This window comes from Ursus maritimus, unplaced genomic scaffold (genome assembly GCF_017311325.1).
Source record: "Ursus maritimus isolate PB19 unplaced genomic scaffold, ASM1731132v1 scaffold_34, whole genome shotgun sequence".
In the NCBI taxonomy this organism is placed as follows: domain Eukaryota; kingdom Metazoa; phylum Chordata; class Mammalia; order Carnivora; family Ursidae; genus Ursus; species Ursus maritimus.
The window spans coordinates 4,457,730-4,477,732 of NW_024426008.1; the positions used below are offsets into that span (position 1 = coordinate 4,457,730).

Consider the following 20,003-nt stretch of genomic DNA (forward strand, 5'->3'; position numbering starts at 1 on the left):
GGAGATTGGTCTTACCTGGTACATAGGTGCTGGGTATTATTATACTTCACAGTGAATGGTCACTTTATAAAGTTCCTTCTTTGTCCCATTTAATATTTTTTGGCCTGTAATCTACTTTGATCTCAGTATTTCAACCCCTACTTTGTTTCTGTTTGCCTAGTGTGTCTTTGCCCATTTTTATATTTACAGGTAATTTAACTAAAAAAATTTGGGGTATTGCATCTTCTAGTAATGCTGAAAATATGGGGTATGTGTGGTTTTATTTGTGCTACTTGTTGAATTTATTTATTTACTTTTTGGTGGTGAGAATGTGTGTAGAGATTCGGATTTAAGTGTCTACCATAACCCTCCAGACCAACTCTATGATCTGTTTTTAGTGTAAATCTCTGCTGTAATTCTAGCCATATTAGAAGCATGTATTTTTTTCTCTATAGAGTTACTGAGTCCAGATAATATATGCAGGTTGTGATAGGTGCCTTTAGGTTATTCTCCATTTTTTTTTAAGATTTTATTTATTTATTTGACAGAGAGACAGCCAGCGAGAGAGGGAACACAAGCAGGGGGAGTGGGAGAGGAAGAAGCAGGCTCATAGCGGAAGAGCCTGATGTGGGGCTCGATCGCATAACGCCGGAATCACGCCCTGAGCCGAAGGCAGACGCTTAACCGCTGTGCCACCCAGGCGCCCCGGTTATTCTCCATTTTAAACTTTACTTGTCCCCCTTCTCTGTTAAATGAGGGTATTAGCTTCAACTTGAAAATTTCACGAATTTGTGATTCGTAGTACATTTTATGATTAGGGCCTAAAGCACATTGTCTTTTTTTGCATCTGGCTTGTTACTGAGCATCTACTCCATACAGCTTGGGCCTTTACTTAGCTGTTATTAGAAGCCGGTGCCACTGGATGTTGGCTTCATTGTGGCAATTTAATATTTCGATTGTCTGTATTCAAGTGACAAGATTGACCATTCTTAGCATATTTTTATGCATATAAAGGTTTATCCTGTGGCTAATGACAACAATTACAGTCGAAATGTCAGGTTGAATAGATTGTTTATTCAGTCTGAGTTACCTCATTTGATTGATTCTTACCAGGGCTACCTCTTTGGTTCAAATGGTTTTTATTATAGTCAGAATTTTCAAATATCACTCCTTCCACTGTGACTAGAATTAACTATCACTTAAAAAGTACTATAAGAATACATTGTCTTTTGTAAAATTAGAACACTTAGGATAAATCTAACGTGCCCTGACTTCAGCTGGAACCTTACTATATAGGTAACCATTATTATGCGTTTTATGTGTCTGGAGGAGTTTGAAGTTTCAGATCGAAATGGCTCAATGAATCCTAGGGAGGAATAAAGAAGATAGGAATCTGTTGTATGTACCAGTGAAATTTCAGGTAGAAAGAGAGAATCTTAACATACTTTCACTTTAAAAGAACTGGTTACTTAAATAATGACAGTAATAAGAGCAGCTAACATTTATTGATTATTTACCATATTCCAGGCTTTGTTCTAAGTGACACTCTTCATCCATTAAACAGAATCCATTTTACAGAAGAGGAAAAGGGGGCATCAGTAGTTTAGTAATCTGCCCAGGATCATGCATCTGGTAGGGGATGAAGTTGGAATTCAAACCCAGGTAGTCTGTTTGCAAATTGTATGCTCTTAATCACTGTGTTGTTCTGCGTGTGAAAAAATTAGTTTAATGTTGGACTTCTCATCCGTGGCACTGGAAGCTAGAGGACAGCCAAATGTCTTTTGCGATATCTGTCATTTGTCACTGCCAACAAACTACATCTTTGTGTACGTAGAATTCAGAAAATATGTTACCTCTGAACCCTCTGTCAGATAAGTAAATGAGGAAAAGATCTCAAGATAGAGCACTTGGAATTTATAAAATGTGTTAAAAGTAAAAATTTTGTAAAGGGGGTCACATGGGAGAAGCGAAAGTTAACTTCTCTTGGTGGGATTGCTTATTTATTTATTTATTTATTTATTTTTTAGATTTTTTTTTTTTATTTATTTATTCGACAGAGATAGAGACAGCCAGCGAGAGAGGGAACACAAGCAGGGGGAGTGGGAGAGGAAGAAGCAGGCTCATAGCGGAGGAGCCTGGTGTGGGGCTCGATCCCGTAACTCCAGGATCACGCCCTGAGCCGAAGGCAGACGCTTAACCGCTGTGCCACCCAGGCGCCCCATGGGATTGCTTATTTATTGATATAGTATTAGAGAAATATCAGTTAATCATAACTATGAGAATGGGAAGTGGAATTGATGAGTATAATAGAAAGCTTCCAAATAATGGAAAAAGAAAAAGAAATGTGGAGAAATGCAACCAGGCCAGTAATAATAAGACGGTAAAGAAGAAGAAGAAAAAAAAACATTAAATAGTAGAAAGAAAATGAGATGAAAGCAATGATACGAAATGTGTATCTATCATCACTGACTATGAGCTGAAATGTCCTCAAAAATAAAACGTTGAAAGTTATACAGGGGGTGCCTGGGTGGCTCAGTTAGTTAAGCATCTGCTTTCAGCTCAGGTCATCCCAGGGTCCTGGGATTGAGTCCCACATCAGGCTCCCTGCTCAGTAGGGGAGCCTGCTTCTCCCTCTGCCTGCTGCTCCCCCTGCTTGTGCTCTCTCTCTTATACAGTAGGACTGAGGGCGGTGTTAATTAAATGACAAAGAAAGGTTGAAAATGAGTGATTAGACAAACTAGCCAAATGCAAATAAAATACAGCAAAAAGTGGTTATATTATTGCCAGAAGTGGAATCGCTAGATCATATGCTATTTCCATTCTTAATTTTTTGAAGAACCTCCATGCTTGTTGTCCGTGGTGGCGGTGCCAATTCACATTCCCATCCAGACAGAGAAAAAACGCAGGTTCAAAAGTGCTGAATAGATACTGCATATTTACTAAGTGTAGTTCTTAAAGATGTATAAGAATCACAAACTTTTTAAAAAAGATTTTATGTATTTATTTGAGAGAGAGAGAGAGAGCAAGCAAACATGAGTGGGAGGAAGGGGCAGAGGGAGAGGGAGAAGCAGACTCCCCGCTGAGCAGGGAGCCCGACACCAGGCTCCATCCCAGGACCTGAGCAGAAGGTAGATGCTTAACCGACTGAGCCACCCAGGCGCCCCAATCACAAACATTTTTTAAATTGAGGTATAATTGACATAAAACCTTATATTAGTTTCAGATGTATAACATAATGCTTCAATAGTTGCATATATTTTGAAATGATCCCTTCAAGAAGTCTAGTTAACATCTGTCGCCACACAGTTACAAAGTTTTTTTCTTGTGAGGAGAACTTTGAAGATCTACTGATGTAACTTTCAGATGTACAATATAGTATGTATGTTAACTGTAGTCCTCATGCTGGACATTACATTCCCCAGCCTTGCTGATTTTATAACTGGCAGTTTGTATCTTTTGACCACTTTCATTGTTTTGCCCACCTCTGTTTCTGCTCCCTCCCTGCCTTACCGATCTGTTCCGTGAGATTTTTTTTTTTTTAAGTTCTACACATGAGATCATATGGTATTTTTCTTTCTCTGTCTGACTTACTTCACTCAGTATAATGCCCTCAAGGTCCATTCGTGTTGCAGATGGCAAGATTTCCTTCTTTTTTTTATGGCTGCTCATTTTTTAATTGGGATGTTTTTTTCTATTGTGTGAGTTCTTTATATATTTTAGATATTAACCCCTTATCAAATACATGATTTGCAAATATTTTCTCCCAATTGGTAGGTTGCCTTTTCATTTTGTCCTTGATCTCCTTTGCTGTGTAGAGCAAAAACCATATTTTATATAATACAACAGCAGCCATAACCACAGGGCATCCATACAGATCAAACAAAAGCTCCAAGAAATACAACTTAATTAGAAGACAGCTATTGTAAGAATTTAAACTACCCCTTTCAGAATTTAACATATCAAGAATATGAAACATAAACGATATAGAAAATTTGAATAATATAATCAACAACATTGACTTTTGGATTCACTAGGATTCTATTTTGAGAATATTTGAAGATGTGTTCCAGCCAACTGAGAGTGAGATGTAAGGTCAGAGATGGGAGAATATGGTGGAACTAATCTGGGATTCCAGTGTGAAAAGGATGAAAGCTGAGGAGCATTTCTTATTTCTTTTCTTTTTTTTGTTAAGATTCTATTTATTTATTTGACAGAGAGAGAGAGACAGCCAGCGAGAGAGGGAACACAAGCAGGGGGAGTGGGAGAGGAAGAAGCAGGCTTCCAGAGGAGGAGCCTGATGTGGGGCTCAATCCCAGAATGCCGGGATCACGCCCTGAACCAAAGGCAGACGCTTAACGATTGAGCCACCCAGGCGCCCCAGAGGAGCATTTCTAAAAAGCAACTCATCCAAATTAGAATTAGAAGTTAGTGGGATCCTGGAATTATGCCTTAAAAAAATCGAAATGGTCCGAAGAAATGGTATGATATAATATGATTATGAAACTGAGAAATGTAGGGACATGGGACAGAAGTCCTAGGTATCTTCTCCCACAGAAGGATAAAACAGAAGAACTGTAAAAAAGTCACACTACAAATGTGAATGAAACAAGATGTCACCTGAGTTGGAGTATTTGATGAAGTGTATGAAAGAATCCATTTGAACTTGACCCTGGAAATACTTTATTTTGGGGGGGGCATACAGAGAACTGTACTTACAGAATCGGAATATAAGTACTGTTGTTTTTCATATTTTACATTCTGCTTTATAGAAAGAGTGCAAGAAGGTATCTTCCTTATGTTCATGAAACATATAAAACTTTTAGTATGTTTTGTTACAGGCACAACTTATTGGTGATTTTTAAAAAACCCAGATTTTACAGATTTCATTGTGATTCAGAGTATTAGTGGAAATCAACAAAGCTGGACAAAAAGTGGGTACTTGCAAATATAAAGTTCTTTCTAAAAAAAAAATCTGAGAATTTATAATTGGTGTTTCAAATCACTGGAACCATGCTGTGTAGCACACACATATGGCTATTTAAATTTAAGTTAATTTAAAGTTAAAAATTCTGTCATTTTAGTGGTGCTGGGCCCACCTCCTGTCCTTCATAGCCAGAAGTTGCTGCCACCTGGGACACCGTAGATGCAGACCATCTCCATTGGGGTAGAGTTCAGCTGAATAGCTCTGATGTGGAAAGTACTTCAAAAGAGGACGCTTTATAGACTTATGGGACATAACTAAACTGGTAGCTGGAGGGAAATTGAAAGCCTTTAATAACTTGCATTATTTAAAATAAAAAAGACTGAACGTAAGTGAACTAAGTACTCAAGACAGTAGAAAAACAAAAAAATAAACCAAAAGGAAGAGAATGAATTTTTAAAAATGCTGAAAATAATGATAGAAATAAAAATGCCAGAATTGATTAATAAAGAGTAGAGATTCTGAACAGACTATAACTTTTAAAAGGAAAATAAAATGTATTTAGGGGAGCTTGAATGGCTCAGTTGGTTAAGTGTCTGCCTTCGGCTCATGTCATGATCTCAGGTTCCTGGGATCAGGTCCTGCCTCAGGCTCCCTGTTCAGCGGGGAGTCTACTCTCTCTCCCTCTGCTCCTCCCCCCAATGCTCCTGTTCTTTCTCTCTCTCAAATAAATAAAATCTTTCAAAAAATGTATTAGTCACCGTATTTAGATGGCATTTCAACTGAATTATATTTATCTTTTAAAAAATAAGTTATACTTTTATTCATTCCAATAAATAATGGATAGCTTCTCAGTATATTTTTCTGAAGCTGGTATAATCTTATACCGATACTTGGTAATTTTTTTAAAAAGGGCCAGTTTTTAAATGCAGAAACTCTAAATGAGATTTTAGCTAATGTAATTATATACTAGTGAAAGAATAGCATTTTCTTGGAATGCAAGAATAGTTCACACTAGGAAACCTATCAACATAAGTTACTGCATCAACAGATTAAAGGAGAAGAGCCATGTGATTCTAGTAGTGGATGCTGAAGAGGCGTTTGATAAAATAATTAAAATACTTAAGTGCAATAAAACTTATGGAAGAGACTACTCTAGTTACGGCAGTAATCATAGCACCTGCCACAGAGGGATGTTGTGAGGATTTAATGAATTAACACGTGTAAAAATCCCAAGAGCAGTGTCTGGCACATAGAAATTATTCAGCATTAGCTCTTTTTATTAAAAATGGTACAGTTGATACACAAAAAAAGTTGGCAAATGTTTCATTGAATGACAAAACATTTTGATTAAAATTAAAAACAAGGCAGAGTTGTTTGTTTTCTTACCACTATATTCAGAATTATTTTTGAGGTTGTTTCATTTCTCTAATACAATAAAAGTAGAAAATGAAATAACTGATACACTAAAAGAGGAGGTAAAATACTTTGAATTACAAATTACATGATTTTCATATGTAGAAGACCCAGGGGACTACTAAAGACTAATAAAAATACTCAGAGGTAAATTTAACAAAATGGTTATGTAGCAAGAAAATGAAAATTATTCTTTAGGAAAGTCAAAGTAGATCTTAATATAATTGTCAACATTTCTAAAATTAACATAGGAATTTCATTAATTCCCGTTAGAAGCCTAGTGTACTATTTTGTGAAATTGGGTAAGATAGTATTAAAGTTCATATGGAGAGTATATTTCTGAAACTACCTAAGAAAATACGCTATGTATTTAATCCTGTTTTTGTTAATAGTCTCTCCACCTCCTCCCCACTGTAAGCACATATTTGTATGGAGAAGTTTGAAGAAGAAAACAATCTTGACATTTTCGTGACATTTTCCTCCTTAACCTCAGTGTAGATGGGAATCCATTGAGAGTTAGAAGTTTGATGATATACTATTTCTTTATATATTTTTTGACTCTGACTTGTTCCAAGGAATACATTTTACTTATTATTTTTACTTGATCTCCTATAGAGATCAATTAATAAAGTTTGATAACTTTTCACTCATTAAAGTTGTAATCCCATTTTAGGTAAACTGGGATTAAAAGCATATTATTGATTGACTTAGAGGAGATTTTAAAGAAATATCTCGTATTTTTTTATTCATACTAAAAACTGCAATCTATTTGCTTTTAGCTTTCCTGAACATTTGGTGCTGTCTATAATAGCATGATTAATTTTTAACTCAGAAACTCTGAAAATATTTTTTTCCCTTTTTTTTTTCCTATTTCTCTGTCAAAGGTATGCAACCACTCATGTATTCGGTTCAGGAAGCATTAAACGCCAGACCATGGTGGATTCGTGTGGGAACTGACATTTGTTACTATAAGTAAGTATTCTAAGAATAATAGGACATCAGCTGACAGAAGGGGATCTTAACTTCATTCTGTTTCAATTTGAAAATTAGAAAGTACAGTCATTATTGCATTATTTGAACTGTGGTGATAATGCTGTACTGTTACCTCTAACAGAGTCCTTTAAAATTTGAGATTTATTGGAGTGGTATATTTAGTGGAAATAAAATATGTCTTAAAGACAGACTTAGTCCAGATCTTATCTTCACCACTTAGATAGGTATGTGTCCTCAATTTTTTTAGCTTTAAAAAGACAGTGGAAACTTCATTAAATAAAACTGAAATTAGGAATTCTAGGAAATAATTAGCAGTGCCTTTTTGTTATTCTGATGATATTAAGTGCAGTTCTTATCTTTTCTCTTTTGCATGCAAGTATTTACTTGATTTGAATTTCCAGGATATTTTAGGTGGAGATGTATTCCAAAGTTACATTATAGCAGCCTATACAGTTCAACTTGACCTCAAATAGGCCATCTACTTATCGAGTCAGAAATAAGTGCTTGCAGTCATTTATTGCTTCATTGGAATGATTGGATTATTCTTCAACTTCACGTCTAAGTAATCTGGGATTATCATATACCTTGCTTCCCATTTTTAGTGTTTTTGCATGCATGTTCCTAGATAACTTCCTCCACCGAATGCATTTGACATCCCTGTCTTTTTCTCTGTTACTAATCTTAATCCTGACATATTTGTTCAGTGGATTTTGGGTTTTTATATTGTGCTTAACTAGCTCTAATGTTCCTTCTTTTTTAATCAGAAGACTTCTGAAATTAAGCTGTTTATTGGTTTAAGACATGGCTTTGGAAAAACCTAGCTCTTAAGTGCTATTACTTTCTGAGAACAACAGTGTTTCCTAGAATTCATCTCCGCAGGGTTTTCCCCCTACTTATAATAGCAAAATAAGTAGTAAATGAGGACTAGAAATATAAGATGGTGTGCAGTTCATCTGTGCCTGAATACATTTTGTATTTCTTTTAATGGTAGGTTAACATAAAAATACTCTTATTTATCTCTTTCTCATAAAATTGGAATAGAAATTGTCAGTGAATGCTTTTCTTTTTGTAACATGACAGGTGGTGGTTCTGTTTTGGGTAAGGGGTGATGGCAAGGATTTTCATTTGTTTACTTTCGTTTTTGTTTCTTCTTTTGGCTACTTCCAGACCTGGAACTGAAATTCAGGTCAATTCTACAGACGTTTATTAACTATTTTCTATGTAACAAGCACTATCCTAGTTGCTTTCCTGAAGCCTGAAATCCAGATAGGATTAAAATCTGTCTTTGCTTGTGTCTTAACTTTTCATGTCAGCCAAGTCTTTTCAGTGCTTCTTTGTCTGCACGATGGGAATAAAACCACTTCCACCAGTCTGTGAGAGAATATAACTTCCAGACTACCATATAGCTATAATGTGGTATTATCAATACCTCTCCAATTAGATGTTACACTTAGGGGAGAAAAGGGTTGGCCAAAAGTTCTGGAACTTACTTTGTATTTTCCTCAACCCATAGCACCTTGTCACTGAGTATTCGAGATATGGCGGCTACGTTAATGAAGACAATATCAGTTTGAGAATATCGTGCATGTGTATGTGCGAGCAAGTAAATAAACTGTTGGTCGTGGATTTTCTTCAGTTCGTGACTTCAATAATATAAAATGATTTGAAATTTTAGAAATTAGGTTGATAGAAAAGGTACTATTAGGCCATCAGATGTCAGTGATATTTAAAGTCTGAAAAGTAATGTGTAGTTTTAAGAACTTTTAATTAGGGAAATCTTCGAACATTTACAAAAGTAGGTAATAGGATAATGAGACCACATCTATTCAACACGCAGTTTCAGCAATTATCAGCACATCTTTAGCTTTGTTTTAGGAATACTTTCACCCCTACCTCCACACTGGATTTTTATTTTATTTATTTATTTATTTTTATTTATTTTTTTATTTTTTAATTTTTTATTATGTTAGTCACCATACAGTACATCATTAGTTTTTGATGTAGTGTTCCGTGATTCACTGTTTGCTTATAACACCCAGTGCTCCATGCAATTCGTGCCCTCCTTAATACCCATCACCGGCCTATCCCAATCCCCCTTCCCCCTCCCCTCTGAAGCCCTCAGTTTGTTTCCCAGAGTCCATAGTCTCTCATGGTTCATTCCCCCTTCTGTTTACCCCCCATTCATTCTTCCCTTCCTTCTCCTACCCATCTCCCTGCTATTTCTTATGTTCCATAGATGGGAGAAACCATATCATAATTGTCTTTCTCTGCTTGACTTATTTCACTTAGCATAATCTCCTCCAGTCCCGTCCATGTTGCTGCAAATGTTGGGTAATCGTTCTTTCTGATGGTTGAATGATATTCCATTATATGTATGGACCACATCTTCTTTATCTGTTTGTCTATTGAAGGGCATCTTGGTTCCTTCCACAATTTAGCTATTGTAGACAATGCTGCTATGAACATTGGGGTGCATAGGGCCCTTCTCTTCACTATGTCTGTATCTTTGGGGTAAATACCCAGTAGTGCAATTGCTGGGTCATAGGGTGGCTCTATTTTTAACTTTTTGAGGGACCTCCACACTGTTTTCCAAAGTGGCTGTACCAACCAACAGTGTAAGAGGGTTCCCCTTTCTCCACATCCTCTCCAACATTTGTTGTTTCTTGCCTTGTCAATTTTTGCCACTCTAACTGGTGTAAGCACACTGAATTTTTAAAAGCATTTCTATATATCGTATTTATCGATAAATACTTCAAAGATCTTTGTCTTTTAGAGATTTTTAAAGACAGTCTAACCATAATGCTATTATCACACCTAAGTAAATTCCTTAAAATGATAAAATACCAGTCATTGTTAAGACTTCCCCAGCTGTCTCGTGGTGTTTTTTTAAGATTTTATTTATTTATTTTAGAGAGAGATACAGAGAGCATGAGAGAGAGCAAGCATGAGCAGGGGGGAAGGGCAGAGGGAGAGGGAGAATTGGGCTCCTTGCTCAGCGGGGAGCCTGACATGGGGCTTCGTCCCAGGGGCTCGATCCCGGGACCCCAAGATCATGACCTGAGCAGATCATGACCTGAGCCGAAGGCAGGCACTTAACAGACTGAGCCACCCAGGCGTCCCTCATAAGTGTTGTATTATAGTTGGTTTGTTTTAATCCAACCAACCAAGGCCACACATTGCATTTGATTTTTGTTGATATGTCCCTTAAGTCTCCTTTAATATGTAGGTTTCCCTTTTTTTCCTACTATTTCTCCTTTATTTGTTGAAGAAACTGGGTCATTTGTCATGCAAGATTTTCCACATTTTGGGGTTTGCTGGTTGCATCCCTGTGGTGATAATTAATTCTTCTATCTCACTGATTTCCTGTAAAATAGTAGTTAGATCTAGAAGCTTGATCAACTTCAGGTTTGATTTTTGGCAAGAATACTTCATAGATGGTGCAGTGAATTCTTTTTGCGTCACATCAGGAAACACATCACATCTAGTTATTTCTTTTTTTGTAATCTTAAAATTGGTAGTGAATTTATTGTCCTCTGACCCATCCACTTGAAAGGCAGCCATTAGCCTTTCATCTAGTGGTGGTAGCAGTCATTGATGATAATTGCTGAGATCCAGTGATGTGTGTGGCTAACAAGGAATTCGGTTCTAAACTTTGTATTGATGTGCAGGGTCTCAACTCCATTTAATAGTAAATCCAGAGGTGAAAACTAATGTCGGCCGATAGCAATCAACTGCTTTGTTAGCACCAGGTCTAATTTTTATAGAATATTTAAGCTAAACTTTTTATAAACTGTGTGGGCTCCCCCCTCCGAAGTTCTGTTTAAAAAAGTAGTAAGGAAAATCAGAACTTTTGTGTGGAAAAAATAATTATGTTTTGTGCTTTTCTATTGCAGAAATCACTTCTCAAGAAGTTCAGTTGCTGCAGGTGGGCAAAAGGGAAAATCCTACTATACAATTACATTCACTGTCAGTTTTCCACATAAAGATGATGTTTGCTACTTTGCTTATCACTATCCATACACATATTCAACTTTACAGGTGAGAATTCATGAAGTTGTGTTATGGCAGTTACTGTGCGGTATGCGTGTGTCAGGTAGTTGGAAAAAATGGTTTTAATGAAATATCTTAATAAGATGAGAAAAAAAAATCCAGTGCTGAATATTTTAGAAAATAATACAGTACTTGTTGAAAACATTAAAAGGAGTAAGATGGGAATGTAGTCTTTATTTAGTAGAAATACTAAAGAAATTTGAAAAGATTTTTACTCTCATCTTTGTGTAGAAATCTGTAGTTCTCCATGATTGACACATTTTAACTAGGTGAGATTTCCACTTGTTTTAATGAGAGGCATTGAATCTCAGAAAATTTACAACAGAAAAATGTGTAAGTTTTTCTGTAGGAAATTCCTTTCTTTTACTGGTTCGATGTGGAGTTCTAGATCCAGATTCTTTAGAATTTAGGTATAGGTGTTGTTTTGTGTGGGTTCTTTTGAGACATTTGAGTATTTGCATTGTAAAACAAAACAAAAATGAATTCGAGTAATTACTGTGGTAAATTTTTTTCTCAGTACAGAATGTCTGTCCTAATGATCAAAGATCATAGAGGTATGATCAGTTTACCCAGAAAGAAATTGGAACACTGTGATTTAGAAACAAGCTTCTAAATTATTAGGGGAAAAGGAAAGAAAAACATACCCTACTGAACTGAAGAGATAGCGAGGCTGAGAACATTCAGTGTGGCTGACTTTATTTTAATAAAGGTTACAACTTACAATAAAGGTATTACCAGTTATCCTTCTGTGCCATATAACATAGCATGAGAATATATAGTGTTATTATTTACAGGGTTATATATTATTGTTCTTTACTGATGTTCTCTTATTAATGTATTTTGAATTCTCCTCCTTTTTTCCAATGCCGCTACCATGACTTTTGCAGGCAAACCGCTGCCTCTCCTCTGGACTTCTGCCACCTCTTCTCACTGGTGTTCTGAAATTCACTACTGTCTCCTCTCCTCTTCATTTCAGCAGGAGGGCTCCTTGATGGGAGGATCTATTCCCATAAATCTCCTTTTTAAAGCTCCTTTGTGATTTCTCTTGCCATTTTTATGAAGTCTGAAATTCTTACCATGGTTCATATCATCATTTCTCTACTATTTTTCACAATTTTTGCCATATCCACGTACTGTTTGAGCTATTTATATACTTAATATTTATCTTTAAATGGACTTTAAAATAACTCACTCTTTAAAGTTTATCCTCATCCTAAGTTAATATTTGTGGTATTAATTCACAGTAAAATATATGCCTGTTCATTTTTTGTTAAGGTCATCCACATGTCACTTTTCTATCTCAGTTACCAGCCATACATAAATACGCCGTGCCTTGTGAAAGAATGGCCTATGAGGCCCTTCAGTTTGTGCTAACTCTGTTTCTCACCCTTCCTGGTCTAGCTGCAGGGCATCTTTATCATTTCCTTAATATGCCCTTCCTCTCTCTTTTGTGCTGGTCTTCCCGTATACCTCCCTTCTGTCTGCAGCACTCCCCTCTGCCCTCCTCACTCAGCCTTTGGATCTCGGTTTGAATGGGACTTCTTTTAGGAGAGCTTTCCTCACTGTCCGGATTCAGCTAGGCTCCCCACCCCTGATCACAGGCTCTCACAGCACTCTGTATACATTTTCCCAAAGGTAGGGTCTATTCATTCACTGTTACATCCCCAATGCTGGGCACGGTTTCCTGCACAGAAATCGTGACCATATAGTAAATTGTGATTATGTGAACAAACATAGGCAAAAGTTTGGAAACCAACTAAGTATCTTAAAATAAGGGATTAAATGATTTATGTGTGGTATAACCATATACTAAAACCATTAAAACTTGTGTTTTCAAAAGACACGTAATTCACCTATTGAGTGCTATGATATGGTGTTCGTAATTATGAATGTGTGTGTATAAATATGATAAAAGCAGGTTACATTGGCATTTGTTAGTAGTAATCTAGGTGAGGCAGTTATGGATGTTTTACATTTTTTCTTTGTACTTTCTGTGTCTTCTAGGCATTTTACAATGAGGCTGAATTAATCTTGAAATAAGGAAAAGTTAAAATCTGTGCTACATATTTCATTCTGCAGGTCTATAGTCATTTTTATAATTTCAAATTTCAGAAAGCTTTGAAAACCAAAAGCTTTCTCATAGCCCACTTGGCAGCAAAGCCTGGCTTGAATTGATGTGAGCTTATTTAGAATATTGATTCCACTTTGAGTGACTCCTCGTATGTTTTGCTGCAGAAATAATAATATACTTATTACAGGCTGCTGCCGCTGGCCCCACTGGGGTATTGCAGAATTAATGATATATGCATTGTATCTATCCCCTTTCTCAACTGCCCCAAATAACTGATGTTTGGACTACATCTGGCTCCCTGAGGGTTTCAGAGAAGGAATTAGGAATCTGATACACTTTTCGTTATATGGAGATCTGGATGCATTTATTTCTATTTATCCTAGGGAGTTTTTAAGTGATTGTATACTTTGCTTTTAAATTTTTATCAAGATGCACCTTCAAAAATTGGAATCAGCACACAATCCTCAGCAAATCTATTTTCGAAAAGATGTGTTATGTGAAACCCTGTCTGGAAACACCTGTCCCTTGGTGACTATAACAGCAATGCCAGAGTCTAATTATTATGAACATATCTGTCAATTCAGTAAGTCTGTCTTCTTCACTCAAAATACCAGTTATTCTTATTTTCCTTTGCTTCATATATATTTTGTCAGGGCAACAGTACTAGGAATAGGCATCAGAAGTCTTGGGTTCTGGTCTTGGTCCTCCTACTGCTTAGCCCTTTGGCCATTTTCCTCGTTTCGAAAATGGGGGAGTTATGTGAGATTATCTCTGAGGTCTCTCTCATAATGAATATTCTGTAGTTCTTATCCTTAGAAGACCTACCCAAAGTATAATACAACAAAATGTTTTAACGGTTCATGTATTATTACATGAACCGTTAAAACAGTTAAAAATTTAAATTTTAAATGTTTAAAATTTAAATTTTACGATTAAAAATTTACAGTAAACTAATTTTATTAAAAATTTACAACAAACTAATTTCATTAAGATTAGTTTATTAAACTAATAAAATAATTTAATTTATAAATAAAACCACCAGAAACCTATCAAATGCTTTGATGCTAGCACTGAATAGCTACTTGTTTTTCCCCTGCTATATTTTTACAGTTGTCTCAGATGTACAGCTATAATAGAAAAAATAAGAAAACTGCTCTAATTTTGATAAGAAGATTAAGTATTTTTAGGAAAGAGAAAGAGCTTGCTATGCATGAAAATATGAGCAGGTGGGCTGAGTGGTTATATTTTAGACCTGTATATATAAATGTATAGTGAAAAATTTTTCTCTGTAAATCTCTGAACAGCTATACCTTATTTTATCTGTGCTTATTATAGCAACTATAAAATGGGTAAAATGACATTTTCACTTTTTCCCCCATGAGTTTATGAAAAATAAATTTATATTTAAAGCTTCCCCAACTACTTGTTCTTTATAAAAAACAAGATTATATAAAAGAACTAGTTTTATATGTCAGATTAATTATTGGGAAATAAATAAGTGACTCAAATACTATTTATTGTGTTATGTCATACTGTGAACTCCTTTAGGACATGGCTTAATATGGGTTTTGTATGTTTTCTCTATAGGGCCTAGTTCCACTCTTGTATATAGTTGGTGCACAGGGAGTGTTGCTATGAATGTATATCAGAATTCACAATTGAATAGAAATATTTCCAAGTCCCCGAAGTCAAACATCATATAAATTCTGAGTAGCTGTTCATTTTAATTTGACATTTTGTGTGTACTTTAGGAAACCGCCCTTACGTTTTCTTATCTGCTCGGGTACATCCTGGAGAAACTAATGCAAGTTGGGTAATGAAGGGAACATTGGAGTACCTCATGAGTAATAACCCTACTGCCCAGAGCCTACGAGAATCCTATATTTTTAAAATTGTCCCTATGCTAAATCCAGATGGTGTCATCAATGGAAAGTAAGTGAAACAAACATTATAGAAATGCTATAGATGTTGTGGCTGTCCCATATAAACTGGTCAAAATAATAGCATCCAACTTAATTTGGAAAACAGATTGAGTGATTTTTCTAGAACAAAGAAATTGTTGGTGGGGAAGTCATCTAAGATGAATTTTTAAAGGAAAATACATTTTATATACCAGTATGATATTTTGAGAAATTCTGTATTCCATGAGAATATGATTTCATAAAATGTATGTCTTGCTTGAATTGTTTTAGAAAAATCAGTGTCCGGATATGAGAAAGATTTTTAACATATCCTCTTATATTCCTTTTTGCTTGTTTGTCAGTGGCATGATCTTGGGTTGTTCAAGATTTAGAATCTTCTGGGACCTCTTTCCACTGATAGGGATTGGCTCTATCTGCTGACCTCTTCCTGATAGGAAGAGGTGTGGTTTTGACAGAAAGAAGTCTTTAGACTGGCAATACTAGAAGATAACTTCTTTTTAAGTTTAGATGGCTTACAGTTAGTGCAGTTTTATTTTTTGTGGGAATTAGGAAAGGTCTCTGTTTCTGAAAGATGGGAATTTGGACTTGCTGTTATGAGCATCTGCAAAGCTGAGGATACCATATTTTATTTATTCAATAAAGATAGCATGGATATTTCTCATATTTTAGGAAATTTTTGAATGAAAAAAGCTAGAATAATTTCCTTTTAAGTAGTATGTTATGGAATTAAAATGAGATTTTTATGACTGGTTTTATTCAGAAACATTAATCAGTTAGAATTCTATTTATATTTCTGTTATCACCATCTGATAGTTTGCTTAAATTTTTGCTCAATTGCCTTATGTAATACCTGCAATTAAATGAAAATACATTTGAACATTTGCAAGAATGTAAACTTTTCATATACTTCTCTTTTTTAGGAGGGCCCAGCTCAGATAGTACTTTCTCTTTTCTTTCTTTCTTTTCCTTTTTTTTTTTTTTTAAGTAGGCTCCTTGGCCTGTCTGGAGCCCAGCGTGGGGCCAGAACTCACAGCCCCGAGATCAACACCCAAGCTAAGATCAAGAGTCAGATGTTTAACCAGCTGAGCCACCCAGATGCCCCTCAGATAGCACTTTTACATAATAACTAATATAATCAAAGTACAGGATATTAGTATATAACAAATTATTATATAGTCAGAATGGAAAATATGACCATTAATCAGTTTTATAGAGCATGAAATCAGACCCCAGAATTGAGAATTAATTTTTTCTTTTTTTAAGATTTTATTTATTTATTTATTTATTTATTTATTGTTAGAAAGAGCGAGCGGGAGAGCAGAGGGAAGGACAGAGGAAGAGGGAGAGAGAATCTCAAGCAGACTCCCAATGAGCACAGAGCCCTACTCCAAGCTCAATCTTAACGACCCTGAGATCATGACCTGAGCCAAAATGAAGAGTTAGAGGCTCAACAGACTGAGCCACCCAGGCACCCCTAAGTTTTTTTCCAATAGCTGGAACATGTTGGCCTAAGTATCTGAAAACTTACCAAGTTAAATGCATGTAACACAAGATCTTACACAAAGCAAATACTTAATAAGTGTTTATTTAATGACTAGTGTGTTTACTGGAAATAGTTATTGCAATAGAATCATAAAATTAAATATATGTAAGAGTTTATCAGTACTGATGTTTGTGGTTGTGTTTCCATATGTGTAGTCACCGCTGTTCTTTAAGTGGAGAGGATCTGAATAGACAGTGGCAAAGTCCAAATCCAGATTTACATCCTACAATTTACCATGCTAAGGGGCTGCTACAATACCTGGCTGCTGTGAAGCATTTACCACTGGTAAGTATTTGTACTCCGTTTAGTCAAAGAAATGATTTTGTTAATTAACAACTCAGTATTTAATGGTTATAAAAGTTAAGTGTTAATTTCAAAAGCAATTTCTTTAAAATATCTTCTATTAACTACTTCTGTTATCAATTACATAATATCAGTGTTTTATGGTGTCAAATTAATACAGTGCATCCATATTCTTATTTCATCAGGTTTAATTTTTATAGTTCCCATGAGCTCCTTACTTTTATCTTTTTTGATTATGAATATTGGTAACTCCTAGTTGTAAGTTTTGGGTATTTAACTTCAGTGTTTGAACAACACTAAGGTAATAGGATGTATCTTCCAAATTCTCAAACTAGTAGAAGCTTATTTCTGAATTCTTTAGTCAACTCTGATGCAGGTAAGTCTCCAGTATTCACATGAAAAAGGTGGTGTAGGCACGGTGGGAGACTACCAAACTGTGTATATATATATATGTTTTCCACAGAATGTTTTTGTGTAGAATGTTCCCATTGTGGTTTAAATGAGGTAATCTTCCTTTGGGAAAGATAGGAAGACTGTAGAGAAGGAACAGCATTGAAGTGCAAGCCTGGGGGCGCCTGGGTGGCACAGCGGTTAAGCGTCTGCCTTCGGCTCAGGGCGTGATCCTGGCGTTACGGGATCGAGCCCCACATCAGGCTCCTCCTCTGTGAGCCTGCTTCTTCCTCTCCCACTCCCCCTGCTTGTGTTCCCTCTCTAGCTGGCTGTCTCTATCTCTGTCGAATAAATAAATAAAATCTTAAAAAAAAAAAAAAAGAAATGCAAGCCTGTTCTTCATTTTTCATTTTAAAAATGATGCTCTTAATTGAAATCATACCCTTTTTTATTTATTTATTTATTTATTTATTTATTTATTTATTTATTTATTTATTTTTTTAAGATTTTTATTTATTTATTTGACAGAGATTAGAGACAGCCAGCGAGAGAGGGAACACAAGCAGGGGCTAGTGGGAGAGGAAGAAGCAGGCTCATAGCGGAGGAGCCTGATGTGGGGCTCGATCCCGTAACGCCGGGATCACACCCTGAGCCGAAGGCAGACGCTTAACCGCTGTGCCACCAAGGCGCCCCGAGATCATACCCTTTTTTAAATAGTGTTTTTCATGAAGGCATTTTCATGTTCTTTCAAATTAGGTAAATGTTTTAACAACTCTTGGATCAGTGATGATTGCTGCTGTAGATTTGAACTAAAATTGAATTTATTATTATTATTTTTTTTAAAGATTTTATTTATTTGACAGAGATAGAGACAGCCAGCGAGAGAGGGAACACAAGCAGGGGGAGTGGGAGAGGAAGAAGCAGGCTCATAGCGGAGGAGCCTGATGTGGGGCTCGATCCCGTAACGCCGGGATCACGCCCTGAGCCGAAGGCAGACGCTTAACCGCTGTGCCACCCAGGCGCCCCTGAATTTATTATTTTTTAAATGGTAAATAGTAGATATGTGAGAAAGAGCAGAACTTGTGGCTTGATGCAGGCCCTGGAAAGGATTTAGCCATTTTGGAATTAATCACAGATCCTTTCCAGAACTAGATATTACTACTTTTATTAATTCTACTTGTTTAATGGTGGCTCACTTACAATATAAAGGGCAAAGAAACAGACCTATTTATGGTCTTGGTATTAACTAGCTTTATTTGGCAATATATGAATTTGAAGCTTTTTAATTTTTAAAATATGTTGTATTTTCCAAGGTTTATTGTGATTATCATGGCCATTCCCGAAAGAAGAATGTATTTATGTATGGCTGCAGCATCAAAGAGACCGTCTGGCATACCAATGATAATGCAACTTCATGTGACATTGTGGAAGATGCAGGATACAGGGTAGTTATTACAGATAAGTCTGGAGTTTTTGGAGTTCAAACATGCATAGCACTACAGAAAATAATTTAACATACACAAACTACTCAGATTCAGCAAGTGTTGCCATTTTGCCATTATTTTGTTGTCGATTAAGATTTTTTCAGGTTAAACATTCTAAAATTTTTGCTTTTCATATTTGGATTTTTAACCTATTGGGAATTTATTTTTGTATGAGGGTTGGGGATCTAATTTTAGTTTTCCCGTATATAGCCAGTTGTCTCAGCACCATTTATTAAACATTACATCCTTCCTGTGCCAATTTATAAAGCCATCTGTTACATGCATACCATGTTTCCATGCGTCTGCGTGTGTTCTGAGGTATGCCCAGACCTGAAAGAAGATCTTATTGCTTCACGTCCTGGGTGCTCTCCATTTGGGCACACCTACTGTATTTGTGCTCAAACAAAGCACCCCAGGTTATTTTCCCAAAAGGGTTTTAGTAGCATACCACTGCAGTGAGCAGAAATTCAAAGGCACATTTTCTTTTTGGTGTCCTCTTTCTTCTTCCCCTTTCCCAAATAAATAAAATGATTAGAGTTATATAAAAAAAGATGGGAACACTCCAGAAACAAAAAGTAGTAAGTGAAAGTCATCTCTCACTCACTAATCATTGCTACCATGTGTATTGTGAGATTTGCCTCTAAGGATATTCATTCTTAAATGTATATACATGTAGCTTATGAAGTTCTGTTTTTATTCTGACACCACAGCCAATGTGCATTGCTGTGCATTTTTATCACTGTACAGATGTAGCAAAATTTGTTTGTTTAGTAGTCCAACCTATTAGTGGTTGCTTGATTAGTATTGCCAGATTGTCCTACATAAAGATTGTATAAGTTGATACTGCCCCATAGAATGACTGACAGTGCTGTTTCCACACTCCTACTACAGCATGCTGTCTTCTCTGCCAGGGAAAAACTATCCGATGGCT

At 36.0% G+C, this 20,003-nt stretch overlaps 1 protein-coding gene across 3 annotated transcripts in view; it reads left to right on the forward strand.

Annotated features, from left to right (window-relative positions):
* The window catches only part of AGTPBP1 (ATP/GTP binding carboxypeptidase 1), a 157,132-nt gene that overhangs the window by 114,470 nt on the left and 22,659 nt on the right, over window positions 1-20,003 (forward strand). For all 3 annotated transcript variants that reach the window (XM_040620193.1, XM_040620194.1, XM_040620195.1), the window contains 6 exons: window positions 7,201-7,288; window positions 11,203-11,347; window positions 13,860-14,013; window positions 15,182-15,362; window positions 17,051-17,180; window positions 18,902-19,033. In XM_040620193.1, coding sequence (XP_040476127.1) covers window positions 7,201-7,288; window positions 11,203-11,347; window positions 13,860-14,013; window positions 15,182-15,362; window positions 17,051-17,180; window positions 18,902-19,033 — 830 coding nt within the window. The remainder of the gene's footprint in view (window positions 1-7,200; window positions 7,289-11,202; window positions 11,348-13,859; window positions 14,014-15,181; window positions 15,363-17,050; window positions 17,181-18,901; window positions 19,034-20,003) is intronic.